Here is a 20,750-nt window from a genome sequence, read left to right on the forward strand (position 1 = left end):
TGTTGGCAGTGCAACGGGTGTGTACAGAATGGTTCACAGAAGCCCATAGAACATGACGAGATGGGTCTGGTCGCACCACCCAGACCACTCCCCGAGAATATCGACACCTCATCTGAATGACATTGCAGGACAAATTTGCATCCTCCTCGGCTCTGGCGCAACAGTGGAACAGTGTAACACATCGTACACTATCAAAAGTAATAGTCCGTTGCCGTTTATTACGGTCTGGGTTACTGGCGCATCGTCCATTCTCCGCCTACCTTTGACTAATGCGCATAAACATGCTAGACTGCAATAGTGTATGGAACAACATCACTGGGGACAGAAATGGAAGCAGATAGTGCTTTTGGACGAAACCAGGTTCTGTTTGTTTGAAAATGATGGCCACGTTTTAGTTCGCTGCAGACAGGGGGAGAGGCATCACATTGACTGAGTTCGCACAAAAAATACAGCACCAACTCAAGGCCTTATGGTGTGAGGTGCTATTGAGTTCAACCACAAATCACAATTGGTGCATGTCCAGGGCACTGTGATCAGTTTGATCTATGTGAATGACATCCTGCGACCCATAGACATACCCTTTCTGCACGACACCTCAAATACCATAATTCAGTAGGACAATGCGCAACCACATGTTGCTGCAAGAACACGTCCCTTCTTGTTGTCACAGGATGTCAGACTGTTACCCTAGCCAGCCCGATCACCGGACTTGTCACCAATCGAAAATGTGTGGGATATGGTGAAACAACGGGTGTGGCGCTGTGGCCCAATGCCAACCACCAAAGTTGAATTGTGGAACCAGGTGAATGCAGCACGGCTTGGCTATAACCCAGGACGCCATTCGCGCTGTATCTCTAGTCTTTCAAGGTGTTCTGTTTTTTATGAACATAGGTGTAGATTCTGAGACATATCACAAACAAGTTCCTTATCATTTGGCAATATTACTGTTTGGAACATGAGTGACGATGGCTAAAGATATCTAAGTTATTCGTTACACTGTTGATTCTCCGCAATATGTTCCGTTGTTAAAGTTGAGGGTAGAGTAACTGAAGCAATCCGCGAGCTGTGAATGTTTTCCTTTCCAATGGTATAACGTAGTTGTTGATGAATTAGCTATGAAGCTGATAAGTCGGATCTGTTGTGAAGAAGATTTCTCCAACCATTACTTGAACAAGAATGTTAGTGACTTGCGGGCAGTGTAGATTGGAAAATCACGTCCCTTCTAAAATATCTTAGGAGTGCTTAACAGCAACAGACTGGGTTACCGGTGCATCATCCTCTTCTCCGCCTACATTTGACTAATGTGCATAAACATGCTAGAGTGCAATGGTGTATGGTGTATGGAATGATGTCAGTGGGGACAGGAACGGCAGCAGATAGTGTTTTCCAACGAATCCAAGTTCTGCTTGTTTGAAAATGATGGCCGCATTTTGGACCACCGCAGATAGGGGGAGAGGCATCACATTGACTACATTCACACAAGACATACAGCGCCAACTCAAGGCCTTATGGTGTGGGGTGCTATTGGGTACAACTACAAATCACAGTTGGTGTATGTGCAGGGCACTGTGACCAGTTTGACCTATGTGAATGACATCCTGCGCCCGTAGCCATACCCTTTCTGCACGACACCCCAGACACCATATTTCAGCAGGACAATGCGCGACCACATGTTGCTGCACGAACACGTGCCTTCTTGTCGTCATAGGATGTCAGACTGTCGCCCTGGCCCGCCCGATCACCGGACTTGTCGCCAATCGAAAATGTGTGGGATATGGTGCAACGAGTGCGGCGCTGTGACCCAATGCCAACCACCAAAGATGAACTGTGGAACCAGGTGAATGCAGCATGGATGGCTATACCCCAGGATGCCGTTCGCACCTTATACGCGTCGATGTCATCACGCATGGAACAAGTTATCAGAGTGTCCATGGAGGAGCCAGTGCCTACTAGGCAACAGGACACATGCTGAACCAGGTGACTGAAATGCTAATCATTTCTACAGAACATACTAATAAACATGTCCTATGAATATGAACATCCTATTTCTGGTCTTTCAAGGTGTTGTGTTCTTTTATGAACATGAGTGTACATCTAAGTGGTTACGTGATATATGCAGGTAAGTTTTTAAAACAGGTAAAAAAATCACTGAAAGTTCAGGGGTCATCTCTTATTCATGTCAATAAGGCAACTGGTATCTCAGTACTATTGAACTACTTACTAGGTTACTCAGCTCTTGCCCATTATTCACATGAGGACATGATAGAGGGAACCCATGTCACAAACCTCTGGATAGTAAGTTACACCATGGGGTTATTTTGCAAACAGAAAATCATTTCTGCATGCCGAATCTGTATTTCTAAATATTTTAGATAAATCCGCTCTCAAGAAAAGATATATTAAAGACATATATTAAAACATTATCAACGGGTGCATTGTAGTTATTTGTATAATATAAATATATAACATTCTACACTGGTTTTAAAAAATAATTAAAACTTCCTCTTTACCTCATTATGATTACAGTGACCTTTTGCATCAGGAACCCAAAGATTGGCCTCTTGAGCCTTGGCTTCAAGTTGTTGTTCTTGTACAGAAGTCTTGAGTTTATAGTAAGCAGCTGACAAGAGCTACAACAAAATATACAAAAAGAAAAGTATCACAAAAATATACAACTGAAGACAGAAACTATGAAGAAGGACAGGAACACTTCAAGGGTAGTAATACAAAAATAGGTCAGTGTGAAGAGGTGAAACAATACAAAGGAGAAACAAGGAAAAGGATTTATATAAATTCTGCACTTTTGGACAGTAATTTTCATAGATGGGTCCTCTCTCTTCAATGTGAGGTTTTGTTCTGTTTCTTTTCAGCCCCTGACAAGCAAATTTCTATTTCCCAGCTTAATCCGAAAGGTGGTAAAAAACCTAATACAAAATATTTCTGAGAAATATGTTTGATCCTGTGTATATTCCAATCTTCCTTCTAAACATCTTGTCTTCAAGAGGATATAAAGAATAATATGCCATTCCAAAAGTCAAAAATCTAAAGGAAAATTTAAAAAAAAATCTACTATAGAACTGTAAACTTAATACAGCAAGTAGAATGTGCATGATTATTAATAATAATTTGTAAAAATAGATTTGTTCCATAGTAATATCCTGCGATTAATTCATTGGGATACATTCCACATTGCCTTCCCCTGTATAACTGCTCAACCACCCTTAACCTGGAATCAGACACTACCTACAGTTGACCAATCTACATTAGGCTAGAATAAAAGAGCTAAATATTCACACAGGGAGAATAACAATTGTAGACATTAAAATTCAGAGGAAATTTAACAATACTGGCAATTTATATTCCAAGGTAAAGATAAAACAGACCTGAGAAGAAGCAGAGACCGAGCAAGTTGGATGAATGGTTTGGGTAAGAAGCTTTTAGCATGAATTTGAGAAATAGTGGGTTCAGACTTCGCTGTCGGGCAGCCTTGAAGATGGTTTTTCATGGTTTCCCATTTTCACACTATCTAAATGCTGGGGCTGTACCTTCATTAAGACCACAGAGCTCCCTTCCCGGGCCTAGCCCTGTCCTATCCCATTGTTGCCATAAGACCTGAATCGCAATGACGTAAAATCAACAGAGAAAAAAAAAGAAGCAGAACTATCAGAATCAATAATACTGTAATAAACAACATCAAATCAGCAAACAATACAGTTATAATTAGTGATAACTTTGATGACCTAAAAACCTTACTGACCAAAGTCGAGGTTTTTGGACTGGAAAGTAAAACAATGGTTAATGATCATGAGTCTCCAGATATTCCTTAATAATTATCCAATGAAAGAAATGAACACCTATAAACATCAAGGGTGGTTGACTGATGTAGCTTTAGACACGGAAAAGAAATCTACCACCATACTAAAACTGTTACAAAAGCATTTACTGTAACAGAATGAAATCACTGTTCTGTAATGATAACCTAATCCTCAAGTTAAAACAATGCATGTTCTAAGTTACACAAGGCTAGTCCTACTGTATGACATGGAGACATTATGAACATAAAGAACCAGAAGTTGATTCACAGAAGAGAATATTTTGAATTGCATGAACTCTAAAGCTGGAAAATACTAAGGGTAAGCAATGAATTATTACTTGTAATTAGGAAAATTGTAACGATTGCCTATATGAAATTATTGTTATTGGAAACTCTACCTCTTCCAGCATCGATGCTGCATTCGTTGGCGGCAATCCCCCCCCCCAGATCAATCACCGTTCACCATCTTTCAACATTCGACGGACATGGTGAGCAAAAGAGACAAACTTTGTTCCCTATAGCCCCTCAGGCTTTTTTCATTTCTACTACTACTACTACTACTACTACTACTACTACTACTACTACTACTACTACTACTAAAACAGTTTCATTCCTCCCCTCAAGGGGGAGACGGGCCTCTTAGACGGTAACGCCATCTCTCAGGCTGGAAGATTTGTTACGGTGAAGGAGATGCACGGAGAACGGTGAGGGGGGTGGCGGCCGTGGTCTATACTAGGAACTGTCCCGGCATTCACTTAGTGCAGAATGGAAAACCACAGAAAACCATTCTCAGAACAGCCAACGGTTGGGTAATGCGTAGAGCAATGGTAGAGCCGTGACCACCCCTCCTCTGCTTGGTTGGCCTGTTGGAGTGCAGAGCTGTTGGACCATTGGACCATGGACCAGTCATGACCATTTGAGGGCAAGACCCCACTCTGCATCCACCAACCCATTCATTTCCAGCTAGCCTTTATTATTATTATTATTATTATTATTATTATTTGTTGAAAAGGCACGATGTTTCGGGAAGTAATAAGATCAGCAGGGTTTATATTAAAATGACACTATTTATTACATACGTAAATCACAGATGGATACCGTGAAATAATAGACATGGAGATGACAATCGTGACATGTCAGAATGGACAAAGAAAACTCAGTGTGTAGGTGGCGCTACTTGATGGTGGCTCAGCCAGAGTCATATGAATATATCTAAATATTCTTCAATGTTTCAGTCTTCTGACAGCCAGACACTCCAAACACTTCCAGTGCTTATCCTTCGGTAGTCCCTTAGTTAATATATCTGCAGGCATCTTCTCAGTTGACAAGTATTCGAGGTGAATATCCCCAGATGAAAGAAGCTCTCGTAAAATGTGATGTCGCACATCAATGTGCTTAGTCCGAGAGTGGAAAATAGGATTTCCAGCAAGCTTCTGAGCTCCAATGTTGTTGTATAGCTGTACGGTCGACACGCTGTTAATGCCTATCTCCCTTGCTAGTCGTAGTAAGTGCACTGCTTCTTTTGAAGCCTCACTCAAGGCCAGATATTCAGCCTCCATTCAGGACAATGCCACTGTCCGTTGTTTCCTGGATTCCCAAGATACGACTCCGCCATACATTGTAAAGGCAAAGTCAGTGTATGACCTGCGATCGTTGATCCATGCAGCCCAATCAGCAGCTACATAACCAGTTAAATTACTGGTATTGCTTCCAAAGGTGATTCCCACATCAGAAGAACACTTCAGGTACCTCAGTACGCTCCTTGCAGCTTGCCAGTGTTCTTTGCCAAAAGAATCATTGTATTGGCTTAAGACTGCATGAGATATGCCTGGAAGTGTTGCAGTTGATAGATACATAAGAGGACCTATGAGCTCTCAATAGGAGGGCCCCTCGTCATCATCCTTGGACCAAGTTTTTGATCTTGACAGTTTAATTCCAGCTTCAATTGGTGTGGCCACGGGCTTGCAATCAGACATTCGAAAGCGATCTAAGATATCCATAACATAACCTTGAGACAGTACTTAATGTCTCCTAGGTCTTTGACCTCAAACGACTTTTCTAGAAATTTGTGGACCTCGTCAATTTCTCTCGAGTTCCGTGACAAAACTAAAATGTCATCAACATAAACTATGATTAGGAGAGCATCAACATCAGAACCCTTCACACAGACGCTCGAATTGCCGGACGTTGGTTTAACACCAAGCTTTAGTAGTTGCTCGTTCAAGCGTTGGTGCCAACAGCGGCCAGCCTGCATCAAGCCATACAGAGCCTTTTTAATACGGCACACACAATCCTTGTTCAACATCTTCAGCATCCTCTTGGCTTCAGCTATGATCTCGGATGTTGCATTGCTTTCCTGTATAATGAATTTGAGTATTTCTCTGGTGTAGTTTGGTACTTCCATAAAGATTTCCTCTTCAACAATTCCATTTAAGTATGCAGTTGCTACATCGAATTGTCGGACATACATTCCATGATTGCAGCGAGCGCAATAGCCATTCGTATTGAGCTGAGTCGTGCTAGTGATGTGAATGTTTCAGTATAATCTATACCTGGTCTCTGGGAGAAACCCTGGCCACGACTCTAGCCTTCTTTCTTGTGATCTCGCCATTTGCTCCGTACTTATCCCTAAGGACTACACGACTTACAATTGTCGTCCTATTTTCTGGGCGGTCTACAAAATCCCAGGTCTTGTTTCTTAGAATAGAGACAAATTCATCTGCCATCACCAGCATCCACTTATTTTTCTCTGGATCTGAAAATGCCATCTGAATTGGAACCTCAGACAGACATACCGAATCAATTTGTCCTCCACCGTGTTCCTGGTAAAGCTTTCGAGGTCTGCTTCGTGTGCCCAAACAAATCATTTTTGGTCTTCCTGGAGCATGTTGAGATTGTCGTGTTTCTGGTTCCGATTCATTTTCAAAACCAAGAAATTCTTCTTCAGAACTATCCGGATCTTTGGTGCTTTCTGCATGTTCTGTCTAGGAGTTATGTTTACAATGATGAAAGGATCAACCTTCTCTGGCTCTATCCTGGGATGATCTTCAACAAAGTGCTCTACATTTGGGCACTGACTTGGAAAAATATCAAGATCGTATTTTTGCTCTTTCCTGTCTCCTCTCAAAAACTTGACATCAGATGAGATTTCCACCTTTCGTTCCTGTGGTATCCAAATTCTGAAACCTTTGGACTGCTCCACATATCCGAGGAATATGCCCTTTTTTCCCAGAGGGTCGAATTTTCCTATGTTCGGCGATCGATTTAGGCAGTAGGTTTCACATCCAAATTTTTCGAATATACAAACATTTGGAACCTTTCTAGTAGAGGCTTCGTAAGGAGTTCGCCTACCCAGTTTACTTGTAGGACATCTGTTCGTAATGTAATTCGCTGTTGAAACAGCCTCTGCACAGAAAGAAGGAGGAAGTCCGGACTGCATTAATAAACATCTGGCCATCTCGACAAATGTACATTTTTTTTCCTTTCCGCTACTCCATTTTGTTCCGGGTTACGCAGAATCATCAGGCGTCGTAGGATCCCGCAGCTTTTCAACAGTGCGTCAAATTGGGAATTCACATACTCCGTACCATTATCAGACTGCAAAATATCTTCGCGTTTTTCTGTGTTTCCAGACGTTTTCTGAAGTCTTGAAACTCATTTACGACTTCATTTTTCTGACGAAGAAACTTCACTTCGCATTGTCCAGTCGCATCGTCGATGAATGTGATGAAGTAACGCGCGTTTCCATTCGAGGAAACCCTCATAGGGCCGCAAATATCGGAATGAATCAATTCCCCTGGTTCCATTATCCTATCAGACTTCTTCGGAAAAGGGGTGCGTGTCATCTTTCCTTGGAGACAGATCTCGCATTCAAAATCCTCTTCAGTCTCGATGACTTCGATACCCTCTATCCTTTTATTCTTCACTGCCTCACGTAGATCTGTTATGTTTAGATGTCCCAATCAAATGTGCCGGTCCATAAGACCCTTTTCGCGTATCTTCTCGGGCAATTTTTCCCTGTTCTTCGGCGTACGACCCATTAACGTAATAAAGTCCATCTTTTCTATGTGCAAATTTTTCCCTGTTCTTCGGCGTACGACCCATTAACGTAATAAAGTCCATCTTTTCTATGTGCAAGGAACAAGGTACTATCGTTCGCATCTGTAACTCGAGCGGATATTTTGTCAAACACTACGCGGTGACCCCTGTCCATGATCTTCCCAACTGAGAGTAGATTGGAACGCAGATCAGGTACACATAATGCATCGCATAGGTTGAAACTTTTATCACAACCATCAACGCTCACTGACATTGTCACAACACCTTTTGCACTTTTTTTCATTGTAGAACTGTTCGCCAACTTTAAATCGTCAGAAACATCGGATTCTACTTGTGAAAAATAGTCCAGATTTTTACACATGTGCGATGTACAACCGCTGTCGAGGCACCACACTGTATCTGCGTTGCGGTCCGTAACGAAATTGCACGAGTTCAGTTCTGATGTAATATATAGCGAGGTACTTCCTTCGGCCTTGTGAGCATTGTCATGATCATTTTTACTCGATTTGCACTCCTTCGCCTTCTGACCTATCTTTTTACAACGATAACAACGAAGAGATGTGGATCCTCCTTTTTCGCCTTTATTGACTTCGCTTTTGGGCTTTCTATAACTCTTGTTCTTGTATTTTCGTTCAACAGTCATACAGTTTTGCATCATGTTGTTCCTATCACTGCTCCGCGCGTCACTTTCTTCGATAATTTTTATCCGTAATACCTCAGGCTTTGGAAGTTCGTCGCGAGATTCTATCGCGCACCGAAAGTATTCGAAACTGACTGGCAAGCTATACAGAAGTAATATGGATAACAAATCATCGTTGATTGCCATGTCCATACCATTGAGCTTGGTCCACGGCGTCGAAAAATCTCTGCAAATGATCGCGTACATTGCCATCTTCACTCATTCTTTGAAGCACGATCTGCTTTAATAATGTTGCTTTCCGCGCTGGCCCCTTCGATTGGTAAATCGACTCTAGTTTTAGCCACAGTCCGCGCGAAGTGACACAATCTTTTACCTGTTTCAATTCCGAGGGTTGAATCGCTAAGATGATATCTGACATTGCTTCACTGTCACCTTCTTCCCATTCTGTAATAGCGGCCGTGTTCTCGCTGACCGGTTCAGGTTTAACCCTTATCCCAGCTACATACGCCCATGAACGATTTTTAACTAACACAGCCTTCATGTGAAATTTCCACGTGTCAAAGTTGTCCTTTGACAAAGTCTCGATGCGCACCATACTTGTGTTCATCTTCACACACTATTTCTTCGCAGTAGACACTTGGCTAAATGTTTAACTCAACCTCGCCAACCGTGCACGACACGATATTTTCACGCATCTATTTTCAGTGTATATTATCACTACACATTTAATCACTTTCCAAACGCGCACTCGGGGCCCATAACCTGTTGAAACGGCAAGATGTTTCGGAAAGTAATAAGATCAGCACTGTTTATATTAAAATGACACTATTTATTACATACGTAAATCACAGATGGATACAGTGAAACAACAGACATGGAGATTACAATCGTGACGTGTCAGAATGGACAAAGAAAACGTAGTGTGTAGGTGGCGCTACTTGATGGTGGCTCAGCCAGAGTCATATGAATATTCTCATTATTATTATATATTTATATTTTGCGAATGAGCCCATTAGGACTACGCAAAGTACTTAGAGACAGGCATTTGCCTTTCTTTGTGCCCACACTTCCTTCATTCGTTTGCTGTGTGCTTCTTTTCTCTCTTGAGACCATGTTGTTCCGGTCTTCTTCTTTGGCTTTTCCTCTTGGTCAACTTGCCACATATGAACTTTGGTTCTGAAGATAACCCGGCTTTGGATGTCTTCAGGTGTAATTCCTGCCAGTTTGAGATCTGTTTTAATTTCGCCAATCCATTTTATTGTGTCCGTTTTGGCTTTACTTCGGTTTTCATAAAATTCAACTATTTGCTTGGTAAGTCTATCTGGGTTCATCCTTTTTATATCTCCAAAGAATCTTAATCTGCGTTTTCTGATGTCGCTGTGAATGTTAGAAAATTGTTTGATTTCCTGTTTCCCTCTAAGGCAGTACTGTTCATCTACGAGTTTTGGGCCTAAAATTTTTCTAATGATCTTGCGTTCTTTTGTCTGAATATTTTCTAGATCAGTTTTTCTGTTCAAAATTAGTGTCTCTGATCCATAGAGGCATTCTGGTTTTATAGCTGTATTATAGTGTCTTAGTTTTGCATGCTTGGAGAGACACTTTTTGTTATAGATATTTTGGGTGAGTCTATACGCAGTTTCCATTTTTTGACATCTAACTTCATTGGCTTTTGTTTCCATTCCATTCTCCTGAATTATTTCACCGAGATATTTGAATTGCTGGACCCGTTTTATTTTGCCATATTTTGTCTCCATGAATTTAAGGGCTTCTTTGTTGCAGGTCATGTATTCAGTTTTTTCAAACGATATTTGGAGGCCGACTTTTTCCGCTGTTTCTTTCAGGAGTTCGATCTGGTTTATGGCTGTTGAAACGTCACGAGTTAAGATTGCCAGATCGTCCGCAAATGCCAGGCAGTCTACTGCTAATTTACCCCTACCAAGAGTGATTGGTTGGTCAATCTTGAGGACAGACTTCTGTTTGTGCCATTCCTGTATTACCTTTTCAAGGATGCAGTTGAAGAGTAGTGGAGAGAGCCCATCTCCCTGTCTTACTCCTGTTTTGATCGGAAAAGGGTCTGAGATTTCCCCCAAGAATTTAACCTTAGATTTTGTGTCTGTCAATGTCTCTTTTACAATTGCGAGTGTTTTCCGGTCTAGACCCTGTTCTTTTAATATCTGAAACAGTGATTGACGATCAACTGAATCATAGGCCTTTTTGAAATCAACAAAAGTACAAACTACATTTTTGCTACAAATTCTCTGATGCCTTAGGATTAACTTTAGGTTCAAAATTTGCTCTGGACATGAACGGCCTGGTCTGAAACCTGCTTGATATTCTCCAATTTTTGGTTCTAGTTGCTGTTGGGCTCTATCGAGAAGGCACTGAGATAAAATTTTGTAGGCAACAGATACCAATGAAATTCTCCTGTAGTTATTTACGTCTGTTCTGTCTCCTTTCTTATGTAAAGGATGAATTAGTGCACTTTTCCAATCTTCTGGAATTTGTTCTGTTTCCCAAATCTCTTGGATGATACCGGTGAATTCTTTTATAGTATTTGGGCCTGCTGATTTGAGAATTTCTGCTATGATCCCATCCTCACCTGCAGCTTTATTCATTTTTAGTCGTTTTATCTGTCTGGTAATTTCTTCTTCATCCGGTGGTACTGAATTTGGGTTTGTGAAGTCAGGTTCCTGTGGTGGAAATCTTTGTGTTGGCTCTGGGCAGTTAAGCAGTTCTTCAAAATACCTTGCAAGTTCAGTGCAGTTTTCTTGATTGTTCAGTGCAAATTGCCCATTTACTTTCTTAAAGCAAAGGTTTTGTGGCTGATACCCTGTTAGCTTTGTTTTGAAGTTCTTGTAGAAATTTCGTGTGTGGTTCTTTTCGAAGTCCTTTTCAATTTCTAGTAGTTGATCTTTCTCGAATTTCCTTTTGGTCTGTCGGATTAATTTCGCTGCCTCTTTCCTGACTGCCAAAAACATTTTATGATTCTTATCGGTCTTTTTGCTGTTCCACTTATTGTATGCATTCTGCCGGGATTGGATGGCTTGTTCACAGTCCGCGTTCCACCAAGGGTGTTTTGTTTCTTTTCTGCAGAGGAATCAGTGTTTGTGCTGTTTCAATTAGTTTGGTCTTGAGTTGCTGCCAATTGTTGGACTGCTTTTTCTCTAATTCTTCAGTGAGAGATGGCTGGATCCTACTAGTATCAAATTTTGGAATTATTTGCTTCCTTCTTCTGAACCTTTGGGGTATCAACCGTAGTTTGACTCTTGTCAGATAGTGGTCTGAGTCTATGTTTGCACCCTTCCTTACTTGGACATTCATAATTTCTCTGTGGTTTGGGTACGAAATTGCCACGTGGTCAATTTGAAACTCGCCCAAGAGGGAGTTGGGTGATCTCCATGTCATTTGTTTAGAAGGTTTCTTCCTGAAGTGAGTCTACATGACTTTAAGGTTGAATGCCCTGCAGAATTCGACTAATCTCCGTCCATTTATGTGCTGGGAATTTTCCAACTGTATTCCTGCATTTCCTTTCCTTGCCTAGCTGAGCGTTGAAATCTCCTAACAGAATTTTGAAGTGGTTTTGAGGAATTTTTGATGCTGTTTCTTCTAGTATTTCCCAGGATTTGTCTACCTTCTCGCGGTCTGTTTTATTGTCTTCATTGACTGGCATATATGCATTGATCAGTGTGTATGATTTGTTTGCACACTTAAGGGTGATTGTCATTAGCCTATTGTTTACACATTTTACACCTGTTACCGAGTTAAGTATGTTCTTCTTGACTGCAAAAGCAACTCCTAAATGGGGTGTGTTTTTGAGAATCCGTTTGTCTGTTTTACTTTTGAAGAGTCTGTAGTTCCCGAAATCCATTGCATGTTCGTCAGTCAGCCTTGTTTCTTGGAGTGCCAGTATTTCCATTTTTTGATCATTTAGGGTTTGCTCTAGCTCGTACAACTTCCCTGCCCGCAAGAGAGAATTTATGTTCAGTGTTCCGAAAAACGTTTTGCTGTTTGGGCGAAGTTGGCCAGAGGTCTCCGACTCCCTCTGTTTGCGTGTCCAGCCAGACTCCCCAGAATCCGATAGTCTGGTTGTGCTGCTAATGTCAGCAGTGGATTGGTTACCACCTGGGGTACAAATTTGTTTTCTGCCACGCCTCATGGTACTTGATTATCCAAGTGTTGGACCGTAGTCCAGTTTCATAGGACTGGAGTGGATAGTTCCAGAACATACATTTCCAGCCGCACCTCTGGTGAACAGACGCGGACCAATTTGCCGCTTGCTGCAAGTCAGGCGCGAAGTGGATTTCAGTCAGTTCTTCCGCCCTCTCCGTCATCGGGATGAATCCTCTTATGCCGTCGAGGCCGTTGACCATTTTCCTTGTTCCCTCAGTTGATCCGCGGGTGCTTATTTGGCTACGCCTTATTCACACCTGTCCTGCATATCTACAGGAACTTTCCCTATCAGCCATTGGGACGCGCCGTGTCGGGGTTGAGGGCCCCCACCCCAGATTCCCATTATTATTATTATTATTATTATTATTATTATTATTATTATTATTATTGTTGTTGTTGTAATTATTTATGAGTGCTGGGCACTCTCATGTTGTGATCTCCTTGCCAAAAGTTAGGACAGTGCAACGTGTGCAATGCAAGCTTGTGTGTGGATATTTTACTCACCTATTCAACGACTACTTCAAAATTTTACTTAATGGATGTTCTTTAAAAATCAACTTCAACGTATTTCTATGGACAATTTATCTCATTGTGTACTTGCCTTTTCTCCTTCCCTTCCAGGGAGTAGTGTGCTTCTCTGCAAGTTATTTATGAATGTGTGTAGGGTTCTTGCGATATTTTCATAGTACTGTAGTTGTTTTCATCTTTAATTCTAGTGGTTTAGGAAGTTTCTTCAGAATTTAAGCTTGTTTGTTTTATGACTGGCTCAATGTACCGCCTACTTGCACAATGGTACTATCTTGGCAGATTTGTTGTCATTTTCTATGGTGTTGCCTACATCGAGAATAAGATTCAAATGCTGAAGTTATGTTAAAGATGTATCTTCCCATTAGTAGTTGTTGCTTTTTCAAATATATATGAAGCTGTTTTCAAAGATAATGCTTCCTCTTATTCAACATAAACTTAATATATTTTCATATTTTATACCTAGCACGGAAACCTCACTTAGCCCGGCTCAGTCCATTTGCATTGCAATCTTTTGATAATTCTGGTCCATACTGTATACTTTATGTGTGAATAGGAATATCATTCCTCCCCTGAAGAGGGAGACGGGCCTCTTAAATGGTAACGCCATCTCTCAGGCTGTAGCTAATCGACACATGATATCCGAGTATAAAAGCTCAACCCACCTGTCACAACTGATGGTAGAAGAGTCTTCTAATTTACTTATTGCTGTATACCTTACTGCATGACATACATACGTCATAAAACTTCCTTATTAAATTCAATCTGTACAATAAGAATATACCTGACTCATTCATGTTATGAATTATAAGGTAACACTCGAATTTGTTTATTCTTGTTTAATATTTTCTTTATAAAGAGCCGTTTTCATTATTAAAGACTATTAATCTAACTGGCTGTATAAACCCCATTATTATTATTATTATTATTATTATTATTATTATTATTATTTTACCTTATTTTTCCGATAACTTTTCCATGCACGAGTTTATTGATCAATTTTCTCAGATAGCTCTTCATCATAATTCATTACCAAATCTGCCTTGTGCTGATTTGATATTTACTGAGAGCATAACTTCATCTTCAAACCCTCCGACTTACATCTCACCATCTCTTTACTCCGATATTTCACCATGTACTAAACATTCACACAAACCTGAAATTCCAATAAGCTCTGACATTTTCCAAACAAATCCATATAATTTTCAACCCTTCAGTTCTTCACCTATTCCACAATCCAACTCAAATAATTAAACATTCGTTAATGCAAGTTCCACAAGTGGTCAACACTGATCCTCGAAATGTAACTATGTAGTGCGCCTTTCCTGCATCCAGGGCGGGTCACAAAGAAATCCAGACTAGCTTTGCTCAGGTTCAATTGCCTATCAAAGTTTCTCTTCGTTTATATGGATTCGTAGAAGTTGCAAAGACCTTTCTGACATACGGACAATTTATCGCTAACGCCGATGGACGTCGCCATCGTACTGTGACCGTATAGTCACATGAATAATTATTTCGAATTATATATTTAAGAAATTAGTAGGCTTGTAGCTTCCTTTGTGTAGATGCTGGCAGTAGCGTCATATTGCATAACACTTCACGACATAGAGGCGCCTAGAGCTCCCAGTGGGTGGCTCAGAAAAACTCCCGAACTGCGCGCGTATCATGGAACAAGGGGAAGAAGAATACAATTTTGCTGACTCCATCTTGAAAACAAACGCCAACGCACAGCGATGCCAAAGCGATGGGGTGATTTCAGGGGTGTTTTCAGCTCAATAAAGGCTAAACTAACCAGAAAACATACGTCAGAGTAATATTGGATGAATGGCAAAATTGAAAATCAAGGTAGAATAATCTCACCTACGAAAATGCATCTTCATAAAATTACGTAACCGCCTCGGCGTACCCACACTCGCAGTGGCGCCAAATGCTAATAGCGAGTACTACCCCCACCCCGACTTTATTGGAATTAATTACTACAAATCCACCGATCATCCTGAGTTCCGCATCACATCTTGTATTTCGGAGTAGTTGGCCACACAAGTTGCCGCATCGCTGAGATTAGTATGCCTAGTGGATCTGGAAAACTGAAATTTGTAGGAGGGAGATGTCTCCCAAGCATCCCCCACCCTAGGGTAGCCCTTATATTTGCCTGCACATATGAGGGTGGACACCAGTCTTCGAGGAGTCTACGAGGTGACCACATGACCGATTTTTGGTCGGATTTCCCTCTCTTTGTATGGTAAACTTTCTGTGAGTGGGAGTGTGAAAAGTCGGATTTCAGTGCGAATCTGCAGTAAAAATCTAAACTGTGTAAACATGATGTGCGCATCTATAGTTTGATCGCGGTGCGACACGAAGGAACGCGAGTGACAAATTCGCACTGAGAACTGTGAAACAATGAATTACCGTCTGTCGAACGTGGAACGTTATTTTTCAATCAGTATCCCGTAGCGGAGGCAGAGAGCCTCTTAATTATAATCTATGTTAGAAACTGTGTAAACGGCAGGCGAGTGAATAGTGATAGTACGAAGAATTAGTGGTTATCACATAAACAAAATTGTATCAATGTTTATCGTGCTTCAGAACAGCGTAATCTGAGGAGGGCGCTGACAAAGCATACAAGACAGGGTTGAGAATAAACATAAGTAGCCCACCCTAGGGTAATGCGGGAGGTTAAACTGTTCCGGTAATGAAACTGTGAGCTCGGAATTGCATGTGTCAGATTAGGATAGGCTAGCTGCGTCCTGTACCAGGGTATCGTATACATTCATAACTTTCTTTCTGGTTAGAAGAAAGGAAAATTTGCCTGTAACGTGAGTGGAGGAAGTTTTTGTGAAAACAGTGTAAACAGTGTCATTTCAGTGCTCAAACCCCAATGCTATGGATTATTCCAGGAGCATCATGGAACGTCCTGAACCAGCGATCTCCCACTTCAGCGTGATGGGCTAAGACCTTCAAGGGAGCCCTTCCTCTGGGCTCGAACGGTGTACGATGGACAACGGACCAGCATTGTTGAGTACAAAATTATGATTTTATGATATTGATATTCCCTGTAGATAAATCATATTGGAATATAGGAATAGCATGGGATGATTTTATATTGAATAATTAAAGTAGTAAGATTAGAGTGGTCGGTATTTTTTTTTTTTAATCTTTTACAGTTGTTTGGGAAGGAAACAGTTTAGGGATAGAGTATGAATTTCCCATCTAGTTGACTTTATTGGATGAGCATGGTTGTATCCTTGTCTTATGAGTACTGTCAGAGGAGACGGGGGGAAAAGGCTAATTAATTTTGTTCAGGTAATAAAGGAGCCTTCGTTCTTGGAAAGATATATGAAAGAAGTCAGGTTAAGATGACGCAAGAATCTTTGCCATATATCCTGTGAACCAGATAAAGTTGGATAGATGAAGTACTCGATTTAATGTAAAGTAGTTGTATTTTATGCATGATAACTTAAGGCGTTGCTGCATCATGTGTGTGTGAAGAGTCATGGCGCCGAGGTACAAATGTCCACCCCACCAACACTAGATAGGGCCCCTGTTAAAGAAAATCTGTTTTTTTTTTTTTTTTTTTTTTTTTGTGATTGCTTAAATACCTTTTGTTAGTTCATTTTATTTCATTTAAATTAATCAGTTTGGTCGGATAATTTTATGCCGATCTAAAGAAGGTAATATAAATTCATGTCAGGTACATAGTCATTATTATTATTATTATTATTATTATCATCATTATTGTGATTATTATGACTATTGTTATTAGTAAATTCTGTGATATTATTAAACTCTAGTTTGCTAGCCCGTGGATTGTGGTAGTTTTACTATGAGAGGCACGAGGATGGAACTCCGGGCTCCTATAAGAGAGAGAGAGTAAAATAACGTAACGCCCTAAAGTTGAGAGATTGGTCAGATGAAGAATACCTGAGCGGGTTAGAGCATAATTCTATGCAACTGTTTGTATTTGTTATTTTTGTTCGCGTGAATAAATTGGCCCACTGAATAGGCTTTTGTAAGCGCACTAATGTTGGGTTTAAAGAGAATATGGCCGGTGTGCGGGCGGTTGACAAGGAAATTTATGGCATCCTCCCCCGGGAGGGTCGGAGCTCGCTTGTCGTGTCAAACCAGGCCTGCTGAAAGGCAAATGCATGGCCGTCTTTCTCAAGGAAGTGTTGTTCCTCGAACCCTCTTTTGCTCTGCTCGTAAAATGTTTTATGTTAATCGATTACCACATTCTAATAAGGCTAAGTTGGGTGAATGCAGGAACACTTAATTCATACACATGTAGAAGCGATAGATAGGGTCTTGATTTTTCAGGTTCCCCGACTCGAGAGACCTGTTGGTCTCCCGTTCGTACCTCGGACATGACAAAAGGGAGTCAGTCACACAAACGACGGCTAATTGTAAACCAGATGCAGCTACCATGTATGGGAAATGTTATAATATGTGTTCTCTCTTCCAGGTGTGATAATAGTGTAAATAGGATGTGGTTTTGATGCTAATTGATTTGTTTAATTGAGACTTCGTGAAAAATCCTTTGGTAGTTTGTTTGAGTGGAGGGTTCAGGCCCTCTGATGTGTATAGTTAGTCCTCAAGTGAGGTGATTTGGAGTAACTAGAATGGTGTGCATCTTGTATTTCTGGTATAGGTTGTAACTCCGTGGAGTTTGCCTATCATTTTATGATTCTTTTTAAATTCTTTTAATATTGTGTTTCTCGTGTTATGTTCGATGTAGGTGGCCACTCTAATCTTAGGGTAAATTAGTGTAACTTGCTGTGTTTTAAATATGTAATTTGGGAATTAATCCCGGGAATATTTATATCCGTAAGGTCATAGTTTTCTTATTTATTTTTTTCTGTAAAAGTTAGGTCCATTATCAGACTGTATACCGTACTCAACATGTAAAATAACCGTGTCCTTAAATTCGAAACCAAGTTTAACAACGAAGATTGTAGTAAACGCAACTCAAATTTCTCCGAGTTGTTTGAAGCTATATGTGAACACCCAGGTGCTTGATATGAATAGGTGATTGTTTTGTGTTCTAATATTTAACAGCGTAATGTCAATAGACCACATAAAGACTCTCATAATGATGTGGATCTAATTTTCACTTGGGTGACAGCCCGGACATGGTTGTCCGTTGCTGGTATTAAAATTCAATGGATGTAATTTAACTTTGATGTTCAAGGTTGTAGATTGTAAATATGTTCAACGGGAGTGAATTAAATATTCAGAAAATTTATTTGTGCCTATTTCTTGCCGATAATTAGCATCCAGAACCTCTTCCGTTCATGTTATGCCTTTAAGTTAGTTGTAAGATATTTTATTTTTATCGCCGCGGACGGGCTGCGACTCTGAGTAGCCGGGGGTTCAGATCTTAGGAACGGGAGAGTTAGCAGCGACCTTGCTGGGCCGTAGGGCGTTGACCTCTCATGTGAGTGGATTACATATTCAATCCCAATGAAAGGGAATCGTCATAGGCCGAAAAGGTCCCTTGATCATCGCCTTCCGTGGAGCATGGTGGCATGTGTTCATGACCCGACAGGGTCACCTCTTTGTTGGCACATGGTACCATGAGCTATGGGTTATGGTGGGAAAGGTCCCATATGGCGCCCTTCGTGTTGGCATTTTCGGCATTTCCAGTAGGTATTTTCGGCATTTTCGGTAGGCGTTTTCGGATTTTAATTTTCTGAATATTAATGGGCGCATGGCATGGTAATGCCAGAATTAAAATTTGTAGGAATGGCCAATTACGATAAAGAACTGATTTAGTTTATATTACTGGATGCACATGATTGGACCAATAGGTGAAAATGAATGACGAGTGACAGTAAATTTTAATTCGTAGGTTTACGGTGAAGATTGTCGTATGTCATGGTTATTATTATTAGTATTATCATTATGGCAATAGCCATGACGGTCATTCATAGCAATTGCCGTACCCAGAAATTAATAAAGGATTCAATTGAATCCGGGAAACAATGGAATGATTTTCCCGAATCTGAGGAAAAACGAATATTGATACCCTTCAGGTAATCATATTCATGGGTATTAGTCAGGAGGTACTACTTGCGATAGACCTCATTGCTAATAGTGAGTTTTTATTCATGTGACGAGTCAGATTCTCCGCGGAGTAGCCAATGTGACCTCAGGCCTTTGAGCTGATTCTGAAGATGCAGTAGATTAGGCTTCAGACGGAAAGTCTTGGGACGGTATTACCCATTGTATCAAGGGTATCTGCCTCAATGCTGGAAGGATGACCTAATTTATTGGCATATACCACCTGTGTTGGTATTTTATTTTCGGATCGTTAATTTATTCAAAATTCTATTGTTAAGTTTTATGGCAACATTCTTTAATTTTGATTATGCTCTCGGTGCAACAGGGGTGTAAAAGTTAGGCAACTTCGAGTTAGCATTTCCTTTTTGTGGCTACGTTTTGGACTTAATTCTATTAAATTGTAGAAATTTTCGAAGTTGAGTGGGGAAACAACCTTGAATAAAACTTGGTTTCGAGTTAATTGACCCAGGTTCTAAGTTCGAGTCTAAAGGGGGGCTCATTTAATGAAAATTGTGTTCATAATGGAATTAGAACAGATGAAAGAATGGATGCAGGAGATGATTCGCGTTAATAGCGAAAACATTTTGGCGTAAATCAATGAGACTAGTGAGGACATTCGAGAAAGTATTACGGAAAAACTGAATCAAAAGAGTGAGGATATTCAAGGAAACATTAAAGAAATGATAGATAAGGTACAGGAGGAATGCAAGGAAGGGAGAGAGGAGATCAATAAACGGCTAGGTGACTTTGAGGTGCGGTTAGAGCGAATGACTGAACGTCTGAACGAACTAGTCGACCAACTTGAAGTCGACCGAGAACGTTGTGAAAAGGTTACCGAGCAATTAGGAGCGCGAGTAGACGGTGTAGAGGAAAAACAGGAAAATTTCGGCAAGATGATCAACACAGCGGTTGAGCGTGTAGGTTGTATTGAGGCCCATACTATCAGTATGGCGGAGCAACTCAAGGAACACATTAAAGCGACAGTGGCATATCAGGAAACTACTAGTAGGGAGATGGAAGCAACTTAGGGGGAGATATGTCAGGCTCAGAGTAAACTGTGTGAAGTGCAACATCAAACCGTGGCGGTGAGTCAATAGAGAAGCAGATATCCAAAGTCAAAGAAATAACGACCGAAGAAATAATTTCGATCCGAGAAGAGGTTCATAAGAGGGACGACAAAATATCGGACAGGATCGAAGAGTGGTCACATAAGATCCGGAAAGTGAAAAACAAGGTAGACGTTCACGAAACCCGTCCAGAAACTAGAGAGGTCAGACAGGAACCATTAAAGGAAGTTGGGTGTATGCCAGAGAGGCACAAGCGGATGGCTGGTATAGTCCTTTTGAAGAGGAAAATTAACGAGGAGGCGAACATGACTGATTTAGCTAACAGGAAATTTCAAGCTAAATGGTGCAGACAGCAAATTCGTGCTGAATCTGAGGAGCATTTAAAGAAGTCTGCTGGTAAGAATATTGGCCGAAAGAA

General features: G+C 40.8%; 1 protein-coding gene across 3 annotated transcripts in view; it reads right to left on the reverse strand.

Moving 5' to 3' along the window:
* Traf6 (TNF-receptor-associated factor 6) overlaps positions 1 to 20,750 on the reverse strand; it is a 159,355-nt gene that overhangs the window by 34,380 nt on the left and 104,225 nt on the right. For all 3 annotated transcript variants that reach the window (XR_010860210.2, XM_067147509.2, XM_067147510.2), the window contains exon 6: positions 2,511 to 2,630. Coding sequence is in view for 2 of the 3 variants with exons in the window: in XM_067147509.2 (XP_067003610.1) it covers positions 2,511 to 2,630 (120 nt within the window). In the remaining variant the exon portion in view is untranslated. The remainder of the gene's footprint in view (positions 1 to 2,510; positions 2,631 to 20,750) is intronic.

The sequence above is a fragment of the Anabrus simplex genome, chromosome 5, assembly GCF_040414725.1.
Source record: "Anabrus simplex isolate iqAnaSimp1 chromosome 5, ASM4041472v1, whole genome shotgun sequence".
Classification (NCBI taxonomy): domain Eukaryota; kingdom Metazoa; phylum Arthropoda; class Insecta; order Orthoptera; family Tettigoniidae; genus Anabrus; species Anabrus simplex.